General features: G+C 41.8%; 1 protein-coding gene across 2 annotated transcripts; it reads right to left on the bottom strand.

Annotated features, from left to right (window-relative positions):
* Positions 1 to 6,451: 6,451 nt before the first annotated feature.
* On the bottom strand, positions 6,452 to 23,996 carry LOC106585689 (guanine nucleotide-binding protein G(q) subunit alpha). Of its 2 annotated transcripts, none has more exons than XM_014172178.2 (7): positions 23,015 to 23,996; positions 12,966 to 13,150; positions 11,610 to 11,764; positions 11,197 to 11,325; positions 9,912 to 10,041; positions 7,954 to 8,107; positions 6,452 to 7,810 (listed from the first exon to the last, which is right to left on the bottom strand). In XM_014172178.2, the coding sequence occupies exons 1-7, from the start codon at positions 23,148 to 23,150 to the stop codon at positions 7,620 to 7,622; spliced, it is 1,080 nt and encodes a 359-aa protein (XP_014027653.1). In that variant the 5' UTR covers positions 23,151 to 23,996; the 3' UTR covers positions 6,452 to 7,619. The 2 variants fall into 2 exon arrangements, with proteins under 2 accessions (XP_014027653.1, XP_045562801.1); XM_045706845.1 differs by lacking the exon at positions 23,015 to 23,996 and adding an exon at positions 20,116 to 20,440.
* Positions 23,997 to 24,318: the final 322 nt, after the last annotated feature.

A 24,318-nucleotide genomic window follows, 5' to 3' on the forward strand; every position in this document is an offset into this window, starting at 1 on the left:
AGGCTCATATGACAAAAGTAACACTAAATCAAGACTTCCAATTTAGAGTCTTCCTGCTTTAGAAATAGATGAGTTTAATTATCTATTTTGGCTAATAAAACTGAACCAAAAATATAAACGCAACATGCAACAATTTCATTGATTTTACTGAGTTACATGAGGAAATCAGTCAACTGAAATAAATTCATTAGGCCCTAATCAATGGATTTCACGACTGGGCAGGGGCATGGCCATGGGTGTGCCTGGGAGGGAATAGGCATACCCACTGGGGAGCCAGGCCCAGCCAATCAGAATGAGTTTTTCCCCACAAAAGGGCTTTATTACAGACAGAAATACTCCTCAGTTTCATCTCACAGGTGAAGAAGCCGGATGTGGAGATCCTGGGATGGCGCGGTTACATGTGGTCTGCGGTTGTGAGTAGGGCTGTGATGGTCATGACATTTTGTCAGCAGGTGATTGTAAAGCAAATAACTGCCAGTCTCATAGTAATTGACCGTTAATTAACATTAACACATTTAGCTTCTGCTGCCTTCCAGGCATAACCTACAAGCCACTGAGGCAGACCTTTGGAACGTCTACACTTAATAAATGTACCATCACAATAATTCCAATATTATTTTAGACAGGTTTAAAGAAACATGATATTAAGAAAATGTAGTCTATTTCATAAGAACAGAATAGCATACTTTGAGTTGTTATGTGAGGCCGTGATCTGGCTATGCCATATGGCTCTGGGTTACATTAGTTCATTTAGCAGACAAGATTTGCTTAGAATTCTGTGGCATTTTATAGTATAAAGAATACAATTGAACAAAGCTGAATAAAATAGAAACAATATTTTCTCCAAACGATTTGAGGGTGTGCGCACATGCGGCTATTCTGTGTTGAGCAGTTAACAAAGAAACATACTCCAATATGCTTAATTTAGAGTTATTCATGTAACTTAAGTTATGATACAAACGTTGGGCTATATGGTTTGATTTTTAATACATTTGAAGTCTGCATGATGCGACAAAAAGTTGCTTGAAAGGCATGAGCTCTGCTTTGTTTTTTACGCAGGCTGTGTGCACTTCATCAGTCTCTCATTCACAATTCGACAAGCACTTGATAATGCCTCGAGTTTCCCGGTGGCATCCCCTTTGTGTGGCCGTAAGGCCTCCTAAAAAAAATCCATGCCTTTTACGGCCAGTGGTCCATTGTGCCCTTGGACTGAATATAATAATTATAAATCCCTTCTCCCGGCTGCATGCTCCGAAGGCCCTCTCACTCACATGGCTCTCCGTCATGTGACCAGTGAAGACAGACACATTCAGGACGCAACTGCGCGTTTTCTTATCCAAATCCGTGGCGGATATTGAAGATATTGGAAGAACTGTCCACATTTACTTTTCGTCAACCAACAAGATGAGTTGGCCTAACAAACAGCAAAAGCACTAGCCTATGTCAATCTACTATCCCCCATAGTGCAAAAGTTGACCTATTCTGTGCGAGAAAGAAATATTCCAAACCTAGTCTGGGACAGATGTGGGATGTGATAGATCCCAAATTAATACAACCACTAGCATAAAAAAAAAATATTTAAGCAATGAGGCTGACGCAACAGATCAGAACGTTAAAATGTTGATAAACTATTAGGCCATTTATTCACATTATAAGCGCAGCAATGCCCACATGGCAGTAGGCTATAAGCACAAATGTTGCATTAATGGGAAAACACCATTCTCAAAAGTCACCACGAATGCGATTATGCATGTAATGTTTTTTTTGTAAAGGTGCATTTTTATGTTGAAATTATCTTCCCCAGACTTGAAACTCACACACTGCTTATGTATGCCAGTTAGGCTCTACACCAGTTGTAAAGCAGATTAATGTGCTTAATTTTAAGAAGTCATTTGGCCACTTTAGTTGTGATTCTAACCTTTTCAAAACATATAGGCCTATGGGCTAGGGTACATGATGTGTGCGACTATGATTTGAAAAAGTTGCAAAAAAAAGGCATACACTGTTTCTTGCCTTACTGCACACAAGCTGGTCATCATTCACAAGTGATAATATATAATTCACAAGTGATAGGCTAATATTGTCACCTATCAGACTATTCTTGATTTAATTTTGTCTTTACATATACTAAATAATGTGTTAAATTTGTTTTGATTAGAATGTACCATTATCATGCACCTGTCTCGAAACAAGAGCAAGGGGGAAAAAACAACATTTAATCTATGCACTTAAATCGCAAATGGAGGACACTTCCCGTGGTTCATTTTCATGCCAGCCAGGTAGGCTATAGAACTGTTGTAAAGAGAAGCAATGTGCTTAATATTAGGAAAAGTTGAGAAATAACATAGTAGGCCTAGCCTATAGAAAACTGTTGGAATCCTCCTCTTTTTAAAAGAGGCCATCACTCTGTTTTGTCACACAATTCCATAGCCTATAGAAATGTTGCACAAGTTGTTCCTCGTCATGGTCTCTATTGCACCAAAGCCAGTGACCTCACAAGGTAAATATCTGTCAAGCACCTCTAGGAAAGGAGTTCATTATTTTAATTTAACTCTTATCCAGAGCGCCTTACAGGAGCAATTATGCTTAAGTTCCTTGCTCAAGGGCAAGTGGAAATGTTTTTCACCTAGTCGGCTCAGGGATTCAAACCAGCAACCTTTTGGTCACTAGCCCTACACTCTTAAGCGCTAGGATATCTGCCACCCTTTATGGCATCTATCTACACTCAATATACATTTTGCTGTCTTTCCTGTTACTTTCTGGCTGGCTTCGTGACATAGCCTTCTGGTCTCGGTGTGAATACCGAAACATGTTCATACAGGTGTCATACATACTCATTTAGAGAGCGGAAACATGATGAAGTGTTCCTTAATTAAATAAGGGCAGGAGGCACATGTACATGTGAACGTTTTTCTATCACTTTTATGTAGTTCATAAATACATTTGAAAGAATGTACATTCTGATGATTAGCCATCAAAACATATGCAAAAGCTTCTATTAATGTACATTCCTCAACTGGATTTGAAATTTATTTAAACAAATGTGTGTGCCTAGCATATTGTGAGCGTGGTGCACGTGCTAATATGGAAAGTGCCACATTTGATCCCCTACCTGTATTCTAACCCATCACCCACTCTGGTAATCAAGTGCCGTTAAAAAGACACCCCCACGTCCCATTCCCTAGCCCCTGCCCCCTACTCCTTCAATGTTACAGATCTGAAAGAACTGGGTCGTGCTCATTAGGCACCAAATAAAATAAAACTGACTGAAACCTGGCCTTGTCCAATAAGAAACTCTTTATTTTTCGAAAACATTTTCCGTTGCATGCCTAATGAACACAACCCAGGATAGGTTCAAGCATGTAGGAACTCGGGATGGTTCTAATCTAGGGTTGTTTTCGTGGAACCTCGACAGCAAAACGACACTGGAAGGGGGTGCAGCATTACGTTAAATGGCCCCTGAACAATAAGCCCCAATGGAACATAGTAGTCCCAGTGTGGGGAGGACTAGGGGAAACCAAAGCCCTGTTTGAATACTTTCATACATCCTTCCTGCCTCCCTTCCTTGGAGAAATCACTGATCTGGCAGTGGGATCCCAGTGGACAAAAACTGATTAAATCAATGTTGTTTTAGTGATTTCAACTAAAACTTGGAAAATCTACTTGGAAAACTGATTGGATTCGAAAAAAAAGTCATCGTAAGAGAATGTCTTTTTTTCACCAAACTTTTAACCTAAATCCAATGACATGGTGTTTTTTTGTTGATTTCACATTAGTTGACAACTCAAACAAATGAAAAATCTAAACGTTGAACTGACATCTGTGACCACTGGGATTCTAGCTTTAACATATCCAATCATGCTAGATCAGTGACTACTCCAATGAGGAAAGGAAGAAATTAAGTGTTTTCAAAAAGGGCCCTCATCTAGTAATACTTAGGACAAGTGCTCATTTCCTGAAACCACTATTTTGGTCTAAACAAATGGAATTAGCCCTGTAATTGGAGTCTGCAGTCTTTCATACAAAAGTGAATGAACAAAAGCTATTGCAGCTTGTGGCATACCGTTCCGTTAGAGCATATTGATTGCTCATTATGCAGATCTAAAACTGCACTTGGTTTCTTGTTGAAAAATTAACTGGCAAAAAAATATATACATTCTCCTCTTAAAAAACATGTTTTTTCCCAAATTAATTAGCCATATATTAGACATACATATTTTCAATACTTCACATTCAATCTGGCAAAAAAGTCATGATTACAAAGCCAACATGGATGCTGCCATACAGTTGAAGTCGGAAGTTTACATACACCTTAGCCAAATACATTTAAACTCAGTTTTTCACAATTCCTGACATTTAATCCTAGTAAAAAAATCCCTGTCTTAGGTCAGTTAGGATCACCACTGTATTTTAAGAATGTGAAATGTCAGAATAATAGAGAAATATTTATTTCAGCTTTTATTTCTTTCATCACATTCCCAGTGGGTCAGAAGTTACATACACTCAATTAGTATTTGGTAGCATTGCCTTTAAATTGTTTAACTTGGTTCAAACGTTTTGGGTAGCCTTCCACAAGCTTCCCACAATAAAATGGGTGAATTTTGTCCCATTCCTCCTGACAGAGCTGGTGTTACTGAGTCAGGTTTGTATGCCTCCTTGCTCGCACACGCTTTTTCAGTTCGCCCACAAATCTTCTATGGGATTGAGGTCAGGGCTTTGTGATGGCCACTCCAATACCCTGACTTTGTTGTCCTTAAGCCATTTTGCCACAACTTTGGAAGTATGCTTGGGGTCATTGTCCATTTGGAAGACCCATTTGCAACCAAGCTTTAAATTCCTGACTGATGTCTTGAAATGTTGCTTCAATATATCCACATAATTTTCTTCCCTCATGATGTCATCTATTTTGTGAAGTGCACCAGTACCTCCTGCAGCAAAGCACCCCACAACATGCTGCTGCCACCCCTGTGATTCACGGTTGGGATGGTGTTCTTCGGCTTGCAAGCATCCCCCTTTTTCCTCCAAACATAACTATGATCATTATGGCCAAACAGTTCTATTTTTGTTTCATCAGACCAGAGGACATTTCTCCAAAAATTACAATATTTGTCCCCATGTGCAGTTGCAAACCGTAGACTGGCTTTCTTATGGCAGTTCTGGAGCAGTGGCTTCTTCCTTGCTGAGTGGCCTTTCAGGTTATGTCGATATAGGACTTGTTTTACTGTGGATATAGATACTTTTGTAGCTGTTTCCTCCAGCATCTTCACAAGGTCCTTTGCTGTTGTTCTGGGATTGATTTGCACTTTTCACACCAAAGTACATTCATCTCCAGGAGACAGAATGCATCTCCTTCCTGAGCGGTATAACGGCTGCGTGGTCCCATGGTGTTTATACTTGCGTACTATTGTTTGTACAGATGAACGTGGTACCTTCAGGTGTTTGGAAATTGCTCCCAAGGATGAACCAGACTTGTGGAGGTCTACAATTTTTTTTCTGAGGTCCTGGCTGATTTCTTTTGATTTTCCCATGATGTCAAGCAAAGAGGCACTGAGTTTGAAGGTAGGCCTTGAAATACATCCACAGGTAGACCTCCAGTTGACTTAAATTATGTCAATTAGCCTATCAGAAGCTTCTAAAGCCATAACTTCATTTTCTGGAATTTTCCAAGCTGTTTAAAGGCACAGTCAACTTAGTGTATGTAAACTTCTGACCCACTGGAATTGTGATACAATGAATTATAAGTGAAATCATCTTTCTGTAAGCAATTGTTGGAAAAATTACTTGTGTCATGCACAAAGTAGATGTCCTAACCAACTTGCCAAAACCATAGTTTGTTAACAAGAAGTTTGTGGAGTGGTTGAAAAACGAGTTTTAATGACTCCAACCGAAGTGTCTGTAAACTTCCAACTTCAACTGTATATATAAATAAGAGAGAGATGTACAATGATTATAGCATTCATAATTGCACTATGCCTCAATGTCAATTACAGGCTTATGTTTAGGGCATTGTTACAAAAAAAACTGATATATTCAGAAATAACTGGGGGTCAGAGCCACTGGAGCCAATCAGAAGTGAGGGATTACTTTGGTACAAATTGTGCTCAATGCTCCGCCCCCTTTAACGTGGGAAACAACTAATCATCTCCACTGCTAACAAACTAAAACAGTCAGACAGCCGTGCTGTGATTGGACAATCAAAAGGACACAGCTGCATTGTGTTTGCTCAGTCTACGTGAGACCTCGGAGCTATGACTGGCTGCCATAGCTGCATTTGCAGTGGCCCAGCTCAGTCCAGGCAGTGAGAGAAGACTAGCAGCCCCTCTACGAGAGAATAACCTCTTTCAAAGGCAGATTCTCACAACTGACTGTCACCCATCAGTAGAGCAAGGTCCTCCCTCTGCCAGTCCCTGCCTCTGTCTGGGCAAAAGAAAATAACCATTTCATACTTTGGTAATCCTTACAAACGCAAGCCTTTAATAAAAAGGGGCTTATGGTTACAACCGGTCACTAGCGGAGTTCAGCTTCTACTGTCAATAGTATTATCATATCCTCACAATGGCCGCAAAACGATTGGCCACTACGATTGGCCCTAACAACAACGACCCTATGGACTCCAGTGAATGAGTGTTTTGTCAGGCTTGGCTTACTGACTCAAACAAGTGGTTTTGGCATTCAACAATTAATACAAGATGGGGGAGAAAAGTCTTACCACAAACGTGGTGAAACACTTTAAAAGGTCACACGGTAAACTCTTGGATCCTTCAAAAGGCTGTGTCCTGTCTTGCCTCCAATACTCTTTCTAGTTAACAGCGTGAAAGGGAGCCTCGAGTTAACGCTACATCCTCTTGGCATCGGCAATATATAGGACCTTAAAAAGCCTGGTACAGCACAACTTGATTCCAGAATGACTGACCTCCTGACCGTAGGGACTGAGATGGGTGATGAGCATCATGATGCTCGCTCACTATACAGCCCAGTTAAATGACTGACCTCCTGACCCTAGGGACTGAGATGGGTGATGAGCATCATGATGCTCGCCCAGTTAAATGACTGACCTCCTGCCCTACTGTGTGTCTGATTGTACAGGTCAAACGGTACTAAAGTGGATGCAATAATCAAAACAATAATTTTAAGAAATCACAGTGTCAACACTTTTCTCCCTTTCAGGGGGAAAAAATGTGTTCATTCATGAATTAGAACTGCAGAGGTCTTAGTTGACAAGCAGGAGAGTGGACACCACAGACTGGCACTGGAATGGACCGGCTAGATCGAATCAAAAACTAAATGGCGGGAGCACCTTGGAATCAAGTTCAGAGGCATTGGACAGAACCCAGCAGCCACATTGAGTGTCTTTAAAAAAGAGAACGCTAAAAAGAATTAGAATAATTGGAGGAACTGTGCTTTACATATCCAACAGTGACCTTCAAACCCCCTAAACCCTTCAATCATGTTCTCTTTTAAATAGAACAAAAGAAAAGGGTCAACAATGGCAATAAATGAATATTATGTAACCATTCTGTTTTTCTTCACAGATTTGACAGTGAGTAAGTTGGAGAAGGGTCTCTGGGCCCCAGCCTTGCTCATGCTGAAGTCCCTTCTAATATTCTAACTCTATGGTTTCACACCAGGTTGTACTCCTTCAGGTTGAGCTGCAGGATGGTGTCTTTGACAGCGGCGAACACAAAGCGGATGTTCTCCGTGTCTGTGGCGCAGGTGAAGTGGGAGTAGATGATCTTGTCGCTGTCTGGGTTCAGGTCCACAAACATCTTCAGGATGAACTCGCGGCCAGCCTGGGCATCTCTCTGGGGACCTATGTTAGAGACATAAACATATTATAAGCCTTGTTATTACACATTATAAAAAGGCTCATGAATGCTTTTAACAAGTCATAAACCATTCTACCAGTGGGCTTTAAGTAAAAGGAAACTGTATTTTCACCCAGAGGCCACTCACCGTCAAACTCTGGGAAGTAGTCAACCAGGTGGGAGTACATGATCTTCTCCTCCAAGAGGTCCTTCTTGTTGAGGAAGAGGATGACGGAAGAGTTCTGGAACCAGGGATATGTGATGATGGTCCTGAACAAGGCTTTACTCTCCTCCATTCGGTTCTGAGAGAGAAACGAGAGTAGAAGAACAGTTTAAGTCCAGCTGCTTTCATTAAAAGTGTAAGTTCAGCTACACTATCCCGTTAAGAACAGGTTTTAAATCAGAGCGATAGAGAGAGAGATGGCCTCCAGATGCCTTTTCATTTCACCACTGGGCTGCTATGTACTTTCTTTTAACCTTTACATTCACTGCTAGACACACACCGCACCTAAAGTGATCCACAAAGTCCATTCTATGATGCCATATCCATTTAGACAAGAGTATTGTCACAAATCTCTGCTCATTTGTGTGCGGTGCTCCACAAGCAATCTTTCAGGTCTCATAGTTCTCAGATTTGCATGGAGGTTTGAAGTACAGGTGACAAAACGATAATATTTCACAGCTTTACATCCAACCAACTGGTCTTATGCTGTTTCTATTGTATTGTCACCATAAACATTAATGATGTTTTAAAGGTCTCCGTTTTTTCCCCCAAGGACACAGACAGTGAAAAAGCCAAGCGCATGCTGGAAACTGCTGGGAACAAACAGATGTTGTGCCTTCGAGGAAGTTCTGTCGCCCTGAGGCTGTATTCAAAACAGCTGCAGGAGTAATTTACAACTGCTTTCCAAGTGGAAGGGAAGTCTAGCTGGAAAAAGCAGTCTTATCTTCATTATTTTAAATTAGGAAAAGCCTTTCACCTTTAAAAGTGCAGAGGTGTGTCTCTAATACACCATAGTTGAGAGAAGACCATAGCCACAGATATTCACATTATGTTGTCCATTGTAATAATGTCATTTGAGTGACGGAATTGTAACATGTTTCAGAGACCTGTATTTAACTTGCTTTGTTGGATATTATTCGGAGTCCTATTGTCAAATGATGTAACTTCATGCAAAGTGCTGCTGTTAACTAAATAGTCAAATAGGTGTACTTTGTGTGTCAGGGCCGGCGCCAGAACGAATCATTTGGACGGGCATTTGATTTCCATAGGTGGGCAAGGTTTTTTCTTTTTTCTTCTTCACGGGACCGCCTGTGTTTTTTTAATGGATTTCATAGTAAAAGACATGTCATTTAACTGTAAAAATGTATTACCTTTTTAATGTGGCATTAACACAACCAGTCAATTTTCTCATCTGATTGTCAAACAAATCACTTCAAAAAGTAGGTTACTTTCGGACGTTCGTCCAAAATCATTCCAGCATCTGAACAGCATACTGTGCACCCGCCAACTTTCCTTTAATTCGCAAGTAGCTGAAAATCACCAGAGAAAGCATCTGAGCGAGCGATACAGCACCCCTCTGTCTTACTATATATATCCGGGGCGGCAGGTAGCCTAGTGGTTAGAGCGTTGGGCCAGTAACCGAACGGTTGCTAGATCGAATCCCCGAGCTGACAAGGTCAAAATCTGTCATTCTGCCCCTGATCACGGCAGTTAACCCACTGTTCCTAGGCCGTCATTGAAAATAAGAATTTTCTTAACTGACTTGCCTAGTTAAATAAAGGTTAAATAAAAAATATCCCATGTACCTGATGCTTTATGGCCAAAAAGAGTATGACATGCCATAACCCTTTTTAGCCAGATAGCATCAGATACATGGGCTACACATACTGAGACAGAGGGGCGCTGTTTAGCTCGCTTTGATGCTTTATCTGAGATTGAGTCTTTCTGTCATCGCTCGTCTCAGTAGAAAATTATAAATATTTCAATATTTATTTTATTTGGACAGGCAACGAAGTACGGTAGGGCAGAACCCCTAAGGCCCACCCATAACGCCAGCCCTGTTGTGTGTGTGTGTGTGTTAAATAGACAAAAACAACGCTCACCTCGTTATCAGATTCTACGAGCACCTGGTCATACTCGCTTAGTGCCACCAGAAACATGATGGATGTGACGTTCTCAAAGCAGTGTATCCACTTCCTCCTCTCTGACCTCTGACCCCCCACGTCCACCATCCTGTCATAGGAACAGAGGAGCAGCGTTAAGTGCAGATGACTTGAGTACCACTAGAGATGGCATGGAAATATACTGTAGGTCCTATTCGTGTTCGCTACATGATCATTGTTTTAGTGAACTTCCAAGCTGGTACTACACACTATTTATTTGGTACACCACCCCATTGCCAAAATGGTTCACTCCTACAGACAGTGTTCACGTGGCCTTGGGATGCTATATAAAAGCAGACCGACAGGCATCAAGGCATTCACTTACTGTTCAATTGAACATTAGAATGGGCAAAACGAGTGACCTAAGCGACTGAGCGTGGTATGGTCGTCAGTGCTAGGCACGCTGGTTCCACTATCTCAGAAACGGTCTGTCTCCTGGGCTTTTCATGCACAAGTGTCTAGAGTTTACAGAGAATGCTGCGACAAACAAAAAACACTTCCAGTCAGCGGCAGTCCTGTGGGCGAAAACAGCTCGTTAATGAGAGGTTGAAGGAGAATGGCGAGAATTGTGCAAATAACAGCACAGTACAACAGTGGTGTCTAGAACAGTATCTCGGAACGCCCAACTGGCCGGTCCTTGTCACGGATGGGCTATTGCAGCAGACGACCACACCGGGTTGCACACCTATCAGCTAGAAACATGAAGAAGTGGCTCCAGTGGGCACGCGATCACCAACACTGGACAATGGAGGAGTGGAAAAACATCAACTGGTCTGACGAATCCCAGTTCCTGTTGCATCATGCTGATGGCAGAGTCAGGATTTGGCATAAGCACCATGGGTCCATGGCCCCATCCTGCCTGGTGTCATGGTGAAGGGAATGTTTTCCTGGCACACATTAGGTCCCTTGATACCAACTGAGCAACGTTTCCATCCCCTGAAGAACTCTGGCTGTTCTGGAGGAAAAGGTAGGGTCCAACCCGGTACTAGATGGGTGTACCTAATAAACTGGCAACTGAGTGTAGATGCCCCAAGAATATAACATCAATTGATAGAGCTCTACCCACTGGTCTGTTCTCCCCACTACATCAATATGGAAGTGGAATAGTACATATAATCAGTGGCTAGTGCGAGAACTGAGACAATCCTTCATCTCAGGGTGTCATTCTATTCCATTGTTGCTTTGTTAGAATAGAATAGCCCAGTGAGCTTGATGGTTGGCATACCTGAAGATGACACTCTGGAGGTCAAAGGGGTACTCGATGATGCCCGTAGTGGGAACCCTAACTCTCAGCACATCCTGCTGGGTGGGAAGGTATGAGGCCTCTGCGATCCGGACCAGCGCATTCATGTAACTACGGAGACAAAAAAAGTATTGTGAGTGCCCACTGACAGGTGATGATAATATATGAAAGTATAGAAAAAGAATGACCAGACATGGTCGGATATTTTAAGTTGGCAGCCTAGGGAACATTCGACCATGAAATCTCCTATTTACTAACTATTTACTAACTATTTGACCATAGATAAAGTACAATATTTATAACATCGTGACCATTGAAGTTGTCTGTCTGAGATTGAAGTTAGCAACTCGCAGGAATGGCCTTCATAAGTAGAGTTCGAGATCTCATTTACTCACTATTTGGTAGAGTCCGACAGCTGGTACTCCCGTCTCCTATCGTAAGCTTCCTGGATGCCTGGATCGTTCCATAAACACTTGATGGCGTCTATGTAGGGGTTTGCCAACGTGCTGACTTTCTCCACATCCACCTCTCGGACCACGTTAGCGTTGCCCTGAGAGAGGAAAAAAACTGATTAAGACGCTCCTCCAGGTTAGACTTTCAGTCGACAGAAACAAACATCAATTGAATGGCATCAATTCAAGGTTCTATGTGTCTTACATGGGACTAAAGCATAACCCAGGCAGAGGCAGGCAATCTTGACAGTTGATGAGTATGGCTGTGTTCCAGGTGGTCGATTTTGCAATTGTAGTGCACAGATGACCAGATCCCATGACTCCTGGAGAGGTGTTTAATTAACGTCTCAGGAAGCCCAATAATATCATATAGGAATCTTCTGAGATGCACAGCCTACAAAAAAAAGAGCCTAAAACGCGGCCTTTTTCTTTCACTATGCCGTTCCACAGATGACTCTTCGTGCCTAATATGAATCTACCACATAGCCCAACTCCAGAAGTATCATGTTCTAATGTTACTTAGAAAAAGGAAAATGAATTCCCTTATGTCACATGACTGTCTTCACTTCCTTATCTGGCCTCACCTCATGACTTATTTCTACTGTACCTTGTTACCAAAACCCAAAAAGCAAGTGATTGTTTTTCCTGGTGACAACCTGGGAATGACATGCTACTGCCCCCTGTTGAAAGTATCCAATCGTTAAGCCAGCACAACAGGAAAATTCCACAAGCTTCATATACAATACAGGCCACTTGTGATTTAATCAATAAGACTATATGAACACTAAGGAACAACAGAAACCACTGAACATACATAAGGGAACCATCCTATCCTCAAATAACAACATGAGACTACATGGTCAGATGTCACACCAGGCCTAGGGATTCAAATGAGACGTGGCCAGTCGATAACAGATGGGTCTCAGTTCCTCTATTGGCCAGTTATGTGGAATTACCTGCAGTTCTAGATGTGACTTGAGAACTTTCTTTTCTGCAGACCCAACTGTTTGTAACTGAAGGGGATAGCACCACTATTTGGTCAAAGGAATAGGCAGAATTAGGTTTAGTACACCAGATCATGACTTTCCTCTCACTCACACACAAACCCTTGGCTGGATGACATGGAAGGGGGTTGGATGAGAGTGACAGGGAGACACAGGAAGTGCCAAAACAGACAGGATGTGATTGTGGACGACTGTTCCATGAAAGATAGCATAAAGGAGGAGATTATGCTCAGTAACACATCTCTCTCATTCTCACTGTCACACACACACTTCCATTCCCTCTTTCCCTCCTTACCTTGTTGTGCTCATATTTGTAAGGGATCCTTAGGGTCTCTGTGGCGCGGATCATGGACTGCATGGCAGTGAAGATGTTCTGGTACACCAGCTTGGTGAAGCCTCGCTTGTCCTCCTCTGAGTAGCCGGTGCCATGGATGATTCTCATCTGTTTAATGAAGGTGCTCTTCCCACTCTCTCCAGTACCTGGTAAAAGGGGAGAGGGGTGAGGATGGGGAAGGAAGGAAGGAATATATGTTTTTTTTTTTATTTCACTTTTATTTAACCAGGTAGAACAAGTTCTCATTTACAACTGCGACCTGGCCAAGATAAAGCAAAGCAGTGCGACACAAACAACAAGACAGAGTTACACATGGAATAAACAAACAGTCAATAATACAATAGAAAAAGTATATATATATATATATATATATATACATACACACACACACGGGACACGACATGACTGCTACGCCATCTTGGAAATGGAATGGGTAATTGAAGAAGTGCGAGGCACTATATCCAGACAAGGATAGCATCTGACCCAGAGTCAAGACAAACAAACCAAAATCCATAATCACCTATTACAGCCCTATTCACATTTAAAACACACACACATTCTCGATCTCCTTTCCCAGCTTCTCCTGCCAGCTCCTTAGATTTCTTGGCCTGGTCAGTGACCAAGAACAACATCTCCATGGATACAATAACTATTGTGATGTGAGCTCTAGATCCTAGAGAGATCCTTGACAGAGGTCCTCAACAGAACCTAAATGTACATCTACCACCCTAGTCATAGACTGTTCTCTCTGCTACCGCACAGCAAGCGGTACCAGAGCGCTAAGTCTAGGTCCAAGAGGCTTCTAAACAGTTTCTACCTCCAAGCAATAAGACTCCTGAACACCACTGCTACTCTCTGTTATTATCAATGCATAGTCACTTTAATAACTCTACTTACATGTACATATTACCTCGACCAACCGGTGCCCCCCGCACATTGACTCTGTACCGGTACCCTCTGTAAATAGTCTCGCTATTGTTATTTTACTGCTGCTCTTTATTTACTTGTTCCTTTTATTTCTTGTTCGTATTTTTTAAACTGCATCGTTGGTTAGGGGCTTGTAAGTAAGCATTTCACTGTAAGGTCTACACCTGTTGTATTCGGCGCATGTGACTAAGAATTTGATTTGATACACGGGGCCAACATAATGATGAGGTATCTTATCTCCATCAAACCACAACTGGAGGTTAATATCCTATACGAGCTCTACACAGGGACAACATAATGATGAATTACTCAGGATGTGTCCCAAATGTATCCCTATTCCCTTTATAGTGCACTTATTTTGACCAATGAGCCTTTGTCAAAAAAAATAAAAAATAAAAGTGCACTGTAAAGTGAATAGAGTGCCATTAGGGACACAGTCGTCGTCGTCGTCCCCCTTCCCCCCCACACAGTTCTGAGAGGAGATAGAAGAACCTCTTCATTTACATGAAGCTATAAATAAGGAGAGGGGAGGGCAAGCAGGTGTATCCTGGGGGAGAAATGGAGCAACACATCACACATCACTTCCTGTAACTCTGGATCAGAGATAGAACACGTCCCTGGTGAATGACTCTGATAACTAGAGATAGTAGACATGAAACCATCAACTGGTCTTTGGCTGGGACTGAAACCAGTGGACTACAGACAGCTGGTCCTGTTGTAAAGTACATGTAGATCTTTTGCAGACTAAGGGTGTTGCCAGGCATACGGTTAGGGTCCTACAGAAAGTGTTAAAGTGGTACCCTCTAACCCAGAGTCCCCCCAAACACAGAAACACATGAAGTAGAGAAAGCTACAATGTTTTGGGATCATACATACAGCATGTTGGGAAATGGAGTTAGAACCACACTGATCTTGTAAAGACCGAAGATTACCTGCACTTAATTTAGCTTGCTGAGATACTAGTGATTAGATTGGAGTTTAGAGGACGGGGAATATGTTGTTCCAATGTTGGCAACTGGACTAGTTTATATATGTGTTAAGGTAGCATCCTATATCAGGGGTTCCCAAACTTTTTTGCTTCGTGACCCACCAATTGAGGTGTCTTTTGAGTCGCAACCAACCATAAGGGTTGAGCGGTGAAAAAACATACACAGACCAAATAATAAGTAAAAAATGTAAATCTGGCATCAGAGAGAACATGTATTTGTAAAGCTAATTTCCTGCAATTCTAAACATGTTGGCATGGAGCTGAGAGAATTTTGCAGTTAATGCTGTGTTCATATGCTCGAACATTATAACAAAATCAACGGTGCCTGATTGTCTAGCTTTTATTTTGTTGATTGTAAGTTCTCAAAAATATATACAGTGAGGGAAAAAAGTATTTGATCCCCTGCTGATTTTGTACGTTTGCCCACTGACAAAGAAATGATCAGTCTATAATTTTAACGGTAGGTTTATTTGAACAGTGAGAGACAGAATAACAACAACAAAAAATCCAGAAAAACGCATGTCAAAAATGTTATAAAATGATTTACATTTTAATAAGGGAAATAAGTATTTGACCCCTCTGCAAAACATGACTTAGTACTTGGTGGCAAAACCCTTGTTGGCAATCACAGAGGTCAGACGTTTCTTGTAGTTGGCCACCAGGTTTGCACACATCTCAGGAGGGATTTTGTCCCACTCCTCTTTGCAGATCTTCTCCAAGTCATTAAGGTTTCGAGGCTGACGTTTGGCAACTCGATCCTTCAGCTCCCTCCACAGATTTTCTATGGGATTAAGGTCTGGAGAATGGCTAGGCCACTCCAGGACCTTAATGTACTTCTTCTTGAGCCACTCCTTTGTTGCCTTGGCCGTGTGTTTTGGGTCATTGTCATGCTGGAATACCCATCCACGACCCATTTTCAATGCCCTGGCTGAGGGAAGGAGGTTCTCACCCAAGATTTGACGGTACATGGCCCCGTCCAACGTCCCTTTAATGCGGTGAAGTTGTCCTGTCCCCTTAGCAGAAAAACACCCCCAAAGCATAATGTTTCCACCTCCATGTTTGACGGTGGGGATGGTTTTCTTGGGGTCATAGGCAGCATTCCTCCTCCTCCAAACACGGCGAGTTGAGTTGATGCCAAAGAGCTCCATTTTGCTCTCATCTGACCACAACACTTTCACCCAGTTGTCCTCTGAATCATTCAGATGTTCATTGGCAAACTTCAGACGGGCATGTATATGTGCTTTCTTGGGTAGGGGGACCTCGCGGGCGCTGCAGGATTTCAGTCCTTCACGGCGTAGTGTGTTACCAATTGTTTTCTTGGTGACTATGGTCCCAGCTGCCTTGAGATCATTGACAAGGTCCTCCCGTGTAGTTCTGGGCTGATTCCTCACCGTTCTCATGATCATTGCAACTCCACGAGGTGAGATCTTGCATGGAGCCCCAGGCCGAGGGATATTGACAGTTCTTTTGTGTTTCTTCCATTTGCAAATAATCGCACCAACTGTTGTCACCTTCTCACCAAGCTGCTTAGTGATGGTCTTGTAGCCCATTCCAGCCTTGTGTAGGTCTACAATCTTGTCCCTGACATCCTTGGAGAGCTCTTTGGTCTTGGCCATGGTGGAGAGTTTGGAATCTGATTGATTGCTTCTGTGGACAGGTGTCTTTTATAGAGCTAACAAACTGAGATTAGGAGCACTCCCTTTAAGAGTGTGCTCCTAATCTCAGCTCGTTACCTGTATAAAAGACACCTCTGACGACCCCCTCTCTGATCGAGAGGGGGTCAAATACTTATTTCCCTCATTAAAATACAAATCAATTTATAACATTTTTGACATGCGTTTTTCTGGATTTTTTTGTTGTTATTCTGTCTCTCACTGTTCAAATAAACCTACCATTAAAATTATAGACTGATCATTTCTTTGTCAGTGGGCAAACGTACAAAATCACGAGGGGATCAAATATTTTTTTCCCCTCACTGTAAGTCCCTTATCTTGTCTACATACTTTATTTTAGTCATTTAAGTTCACACTTAAATGTAAATGTATATATTTTTTTTAAATAAACAAAATATATTTGTTTTTGAAATGCACAAAAAAAATTGCTTCCTGCGACCCACCTGGACCCCTGCCGTGACCCACAAGTGAGTACCGACCCACAGTTTGGGAACCACTGGTCTATATACAGTTGTGGAAAAAGTACCCAGTAATCATACTTGAGTAAAAGTAAAGATACCTTAATAGAAAATGACACAAGTAAAAGTGAAAGTCACCCAGTAAAATACAAGTTGAGTAAAAGTATTTGGTTTTAAATATAGTTAAGTATCAAAAGTAAATGCTCAAATACACTTAAGCATCAAACGTAAAAGTATAAATCATTTCAAATTCCTTATATTAAGCTAACCAGACGGAACCATTGAAAACAGATAGATAGGGGCACACTCCAATACTCAAACAAAATTAACAAAACACAGCATGCGTGTTTAGTGATTCCACCAGATCATCAGTAGGGTTGACCTGGGATGTTCTCTTGATAAGTGTGTGAATTGGACCATTTCCCTGTCCTGCTAAGCATTCAAATAACGAGTACTTTTGAGTGTCAGGGAAAATGAATGGAATAATAACGACATTATTTTCTTTAGGAATGTAGTGGAGTAAAAGTAAAAGTTGTCAAAAATATAAATACTTAAAGTAAAGTACAGATACCCCAAAAAAAACAACTTAAGTAGTACTTTAAAGTATTTTTACAGCACCGTCTATAGAGCATTGATGTGATTGTCACAAACAGAGCTGCAGGTAAATCAGGCCTAAACCATACACTGCGTGCACAAGTATTAGGCAAATTGTATTCCTCGAGATTCATTTTATTGTTGAACAAACACAATGCTCTCAGTCAATCCAAAGTTATTGAACCTCAAACCTGAATGTTTAACAAAGGAAAAGTGAGTTGTCTTTCTCAGGGAAATATATAAGTGTGCACAATTATTAGGCAACTATTAGTGTGCAGAATTATTAGGCAACTAGATTACAAAAATAATTTCTCTCAACTCACTTGTTTATTCTCAATTTTTAGAGTAAGTGTAACAGATAAGTAACACAAAATGACAATTATCTAACATTTTTGGCCTTTCAAAAATATTCAGTGACCAATATAGCCACCCTTATTTTCAAGAACTGCCATGAGCCTTCCATCCATGGAGTCTGTCAGTTTCTTGATCGGTTCACGATCAATTTTCGCTGAAGCAGCAACCACAGCCTCCCAAATGCTGTTCAAAAAGGTGTATTGTCTTCCATCACTGTAAATCTCACGTTTGAGAAGGGCCCACAAGTTCTCAATAGGATTTAAGTCAGGTGAGGAAGGGGGCCAGGTCGTTATTCAGGCATCTTTGAGGCCCTTGCTGGCTAGCCAAGCAGTGGAGTACTTGGATGCATGTGATGGAGCATTGTCCTGCATGAAGATCATGGCCTTCTGGAATGCTGAGGACTTCTTCCTTCTTCCACTGTTTGACGAAAGAATCTTCCAGAAACTGGCAGTAGGTTTGGGAGTTGATTTTTAGTCCATCTTCAACCCGAAAAGGTCCAACTACCTCATCCTCAATGATAGCAGCCCATACCAGTACCCCTCTACCTTGCTGGCACCTGACTCAAAGTGGTGCCCTGTGTCCATTACTGATCCAGCCACGGGCCCATCCATTTGGTCCATCAAGAGTCACTTTCATTTCATCTGTCCATAAAACCTTTGAAAAATCTGTCTTCAGGTATTTCTTTGCCCAATCTTGACGCTTCAACTTGTGAATCTTATTCAGTGGTGGTCTTGTTTCAGTCTTCTTGACCTTGGCCATGTCTCTGAGCACTTGACACCTTGTACTTCTGAACACTCCAGGTAGGTTGCAGTTCTGGAATACGGTGGCACTGGAGGATAATGGGTTCCTGGTAGTTTGACGTTTAATTCTTCTCAAGTCTTTTGCAGTTAATTTGCGCCTTTTCTTCCCCACGCGATTTTTGCGCACCAGTTGACTATTCGCAACAAAACGTTTGATTGTCCGGTGGTCACACCTCAATAGTTTAGCTATTTAAAGAGTGTCGCATCCGTCTGAAAGGCATTTTACATTTTTGGCTTTTCAGTGTCAGTTAAATTTCTTTTTTGGCCCATATTACCTGAGGTAATGAGGCTGCCTAATAATTATACACACCTTGATATAAGGTGTTATTCACGTTCGCCACACCCTCCCTCATTACACAAAGACGTATCACCTGAAAATGATTAAATCCAATAAGCATTCAAGTTTATATGGTTTGGAGTTCAAAAATATGAATAGAAACAATGATAAGATCAGAATATTCACTTGCCTAATAATTGTGCACGCAGTGTAGAGACCAGTACTAATGTGTTCTAATGCTCCGTTTGTAAACAAGTGGGAGGTGGGATTTACCAGTTGTGAAGTTGTAAATACCAGTTGCATGCATTCATGTGCTTTGAAGTCGTTGATAAATGCTGATTGACTAACGGCCAACAAGATGCGTAAACCATAACCTAAATGTACAGCTATCAAGCAAGTAAGCAATTTAAAGAGTAAAAAAAGCACATTTATAGTTAGCTTTTTATAAATACTGTTTTGTTACGTTTAACTGCCGAAAATGCTGTTTGAGGTAATTTCCTTAGTAGGTGACGTTTGAGTTCCACATGTGGGAGAAATCGGAGCTCAGGGATGATCGACAAGTTTCCCACTAGTAATTACCAGTTGAAGGGTCATTCAAGTGGATTTTTCCTAGTCGTTTGTGGTAAATTCCCACTTGGTTACGAACACAGAATAAGGCTGGCCTGTATCAATGCAACAGTCTTCTTCCCCCATCACTCTACCAGCTTCTCTCACACGGATTACATCATAACATTGACACAAGTCATTTTTTAGGGAACTAACGCAACTTTGGAAATATTACATCATAGACAAACATCTTGTATTTTTTTTAACTGTGAATTGTGCATCTACTTTCTATGAGGACGTGTAGCTGTAGACAACAAAAATTATGGTCAAGGATAAATACAATAATAATGAAGTAGCCTAACATAATACATTTAATTTATAGTGCTTTCTATTATAATATTGATGTTCTTATATTATGCATCTGACGTATCCTATACACTTGCACCAGACAGTCCAATGGTATGTGATAGAATACATGTTACCCAGGATCCCACCTGAATTCACAAACGGACTGCTTTAGGGGTGGTCCCATCAAGATACTTTAGGTAAGGCGTCAGCATTCTTCATTTCGGTTGGCGGTTAGTCAAAGTCGGCTAGGTGAACCGAACGAGTGTGCTGGCATACTCTCTTAAAAGACCTTCGCTTGAAAAACAGGAAAAAACGCAATAGTATTGTTTGTCCATTTTGAGATACCGTAGCCAGTATACAGTTCCTCAAAATAGTCTGAATTAATCTAAGATAATTGAAGAATCGGTCATTAATGTCATCATTTTGCCGAGGAGATCTTAGTCATGCAATTTTACATCTAACTAAGATGTTTGGTGCAGTATTTCCCAATGAAAACGTGCATGAAAAGGAGTAGTCTCTCATTGAATGACCACAAAGACTTTATTGAAGAATCCCTACTGTTGACCAATCACCAACAAATGGGCGTAGACTTCAGCTCCGAACTTCGGCTTGCCTCTAGAAAACAAATGGTGTGCCTGGACAGCCGAAAAAACCCTCACCAAAGTCCAAAACGTCCTCATAATATATGCACAAACTCTTCTGAACTGTTTTGGCTGGGAAGCATGTGGACGCTTTTAAGGCAAGGTTGGGCTCAATTCCAATTAAAGGCAGTCAATTCAGGAAGGTAACACAAATTACATTTTTACATTTCTGAATTTTACATTCAAATGGAATTAACTTCTTCTGTGATGACAAAGAGCCAATGAGCAGACTGAGGCCCCACCTGTTCGCACTCAACGTGGAGTGTCAGAACTCTATAGGGTTTGCCTGGTTCTAGAGACCCCCTGTATTCTGAGTGGTGCATGAGGGGTTGCATTCAAGTAAGAAAACTGACACATGGCCGATGCTCTAGTATAGTTACAATATAATAATAATAATACAATTACGCCATTTAGCAGACGTGTTTATCCAAAGCGACTTACAGCGACTTAGGAACCCACTATTCTGGAGACGGATGCAATTGTGTTCCGCATTTCAGGGCGTTCCTGCATATGCAGGAACCCCTTTTTATACTTCTATTGGTACATGTTAAGTTTGGACAGGCGGAAGCTCTCCAGTACGGTAGGTGGTGTTAATGCATTTTGGATGCCAGAAGGGGCGGGACCGACAACGGTAGCTAGCTAGCCGTACATGGGTAGCCAGTGTCCTTCGCCCCCGGCTGTTAGGCACTGTTTTCACGCAGTTCTGTTATCGACTGCGAAGGAAAGTTTTCGGCAGGTGGGAGAGAAGGACACTGTGTGCTAGCTTAGCCAGCTAGTCCTAAGGAGGACTCTGGCAAACAGCAAGCGGGAGGCGAGGGCAACACCGTGTGCTAGTTAACTAGCATGCTAGCTAACACACAGTGTCGCCCCTGCCGTGCTAGTGGGAGGCGACTGATAGACAGTGTCCTTCGCTCCCGCCAATCGGGCACTGTTTTCCTGCAATTCTGTTAACGACGGTGAGAGCAGGTGTTTGGCAGGCAGGAGCAAAGGACACTGTCTACCGGTGTCGCTCCCGCTAGCTAGCAAGGAATGCCCACATGCAGGAACGCCCTGAATTGTGAGCTGCAATTGCACACCATTGCTATCCTGGCTAACTGAGCTACATTCTTCTTAAAGAATGTCAATGAAGCAAAAAGGTCAACAATGCTAAAGTTCACTGTATATGCACTCCCCAAACTCATTTGGCGACAGAGTCATTTAACAACTGTTGGACTTCTTCGATACACCCAGAAAACGAAAATGAACGATCACTGTTAGTGTGTTTGTAATGACCCCTCACAATGACCTGTTTATTCTGTGAATTACCAATACTGCATTTCAAAGAATTGTTGCGGCTGCTGCCGTGCAGCAAGTGTGCGAAAAATCCAGTTTGCTGACCTATGTCCTATGAGAGCTGGCTTTCAGTTCAGGCAGCTAGGAGATTATTTGATTACATCTGCCCCTTTCAAACCAAGTCCATTTACAAGCCAGCCTTTTTACATAAGTAACTTTCATCATACAGGCCTATATCCAAAACAGACAGACTCGAATAATGAATAGTAACTTAGTAAAAGATGGTCCATTAAACCTACATTCTAGGATTAAAAAATTAACAAAACGTTTTCCCCTGACACTTTTCCTGATATAGGCCTATACAGAAGCTGAGGGATGGAGCTGAGGAAATGTAACCCCTCTCAAATTCATAGACATAGCTCTAGATGCAAGGACTGACAATCCATGACATCCACATGATACCTTCAAAAATATGTTTAAAACTATTAGCCTCTTTCTTGCTTAAGGTCTTCATGTTTGTAAACACGAATAAACCTTTATATTTTGGGGGTGTGATAGAAAAGTACAGTTGTGTTAAGCATTCATAAATTATATTCTTCTTGAGTCAACGGGTAGGTTAAATGTTAGGAATTGAAATGACCATTGAACAGAAAGCCTTATCCCAGAGTGTACCTTTAAAAAAGGCCGTCTCATTTAGAGACGTGGGCGAGTCGCGCGCACAGATTGTTGGGCCAAACGTTCCGACTCGAAACATTCAAGAACGTCTACAAGTCTTATATGTAGTGCAAGTAAACACTCGTTTAGCTCAGGATTTCTCGACCCTGTAATTGCTACCAATAAAACGCCTAGACTTTGGCCTCGTCCGTAAACAGACAGAAACCACAAGTCTATCATCCTAGTTACGACGTATTGAAGTGAATAGTTGGACGGTTCCTGCGATTTTTTTTAATTCTAAAAAGGTAGCAATATTCAAATAAAATTGCTTTGGAACACTTGCGATTGATAGAACTGCTACAATTTGGCATGTGTGGCTGGCTACAAAGTTAGTCTGGTTTTCAGGAGTAACTCGCGCAGCACCACCCAAATTGAATTTCGCCTTTATTTGCATCACTCGTCATCACCACTAGCTTACCGAGAAGCAACAGCTTCAATTCCCGGCGAGCATCCCTCTTATCCCGGCGGAGCTGTCTTTCGATCTCGTCGTTGATCCGCCTGGATTCTTTCGCCTCCTCGCTTAGGCAACACGCCATTATGGCGTCTAGGGTCATTCTTTTAAAATCACCTTTCCTTCTTCTTTATGCACTACGCAGATTCCAGTTGCGATAAATTATAACAATTTACGGATATCAAATCACGCCATTACAGCTGCAAAAAACATGGACGCGTTATAAAGCGGCATAGCCTGGGGGGAGAGGAAAATGTATAGGCTATTTGAGAAATTGTTGACCCCCCTCCCCCGTTTCGTTTCGCTTTCTGACGGACTGTCAGTCAGCAAACAGTGGCTCGGGGAGTTAACTAAATGTCAGAAATTCTAATTGGGAAGTCTGAGTTTCCTTCTAAATATGATCATCAGAACCGTTTAAAACAATGTGATAAGCATTCTCATTCTTGCCCAGTCATCCTCTTCACATATTTTTTTAAAGCATGTCTTCGTATCCTAATAGTCCCATAATCCATTCGATGAGAAAATACATGAATAAACGTGCTCGCTTTATTTCCAATAGCTCGACTCCCGGGCGTGGTAAAGCCGAATATGGCGGATTTACACTCCAATCCGCTAGGCAGGAATACTGTTATTTCTCTCTGACGAAAGAAAAACACAAGAAAAAACGCACCAATCTCATGTTAGCCTACTTCCCAAAACGGAAAAACGCGTCATCCGTGTGCTTTCAAAAACAGGGAAATGTAGATTATTCTGCTATACCTTTGCCTATAATAAAGTTGGAAAAAAATACGTTTTTCGTTCAGCCTTCCCGTCCTCAATTCTCCATGTGTTTTTATAACAGAGACATCCACTCCTAGCCGGTGACGTCGGACAGTGGAAGCAGGGAGTGTCCTCAGAAGAAAAGCGACTCCAAAGTATCCCACCAAACGAATAGACAAGCGGTCGGTGGGATACCGCTACCTGCTCTTATTACCCAAAAGCTATTAAATGAATGATACATACACTACATGACCAAAAGTATGTGGACACCTGCTCGTCGAACATCTCATTCCAACATCATGGGCATTAATATGGAGTTTGTCTCCCCTTTGCTGCTATAACAGCCTCCACTCTTCTGCGAAGGCTTTCCACTAGATGTTGTAACATTGCTGTGGGGACTTGCTTCCATTCAGCCACACGAGCATTAGTGAGGTCGGGCACTGATGTTGGGAAATTAGGCCTGGCTCGTAGTCGGCGTTCCAATTCATCCCAAAGGTGTTCGATGGAGATGA

This window comes from Salmo salar, chromosome ssa24 (genome assembly GCF_905237065.1).
Source record: "Salmo salar chromosome ssa24, Ssal_v3.1, whole genome shotgun sequence".
NCBI lineage: Eukaryota > Metazoa > Chordata > Actinopteri > Salmoniformes > Salmonidae > Salmo > Salmo salar.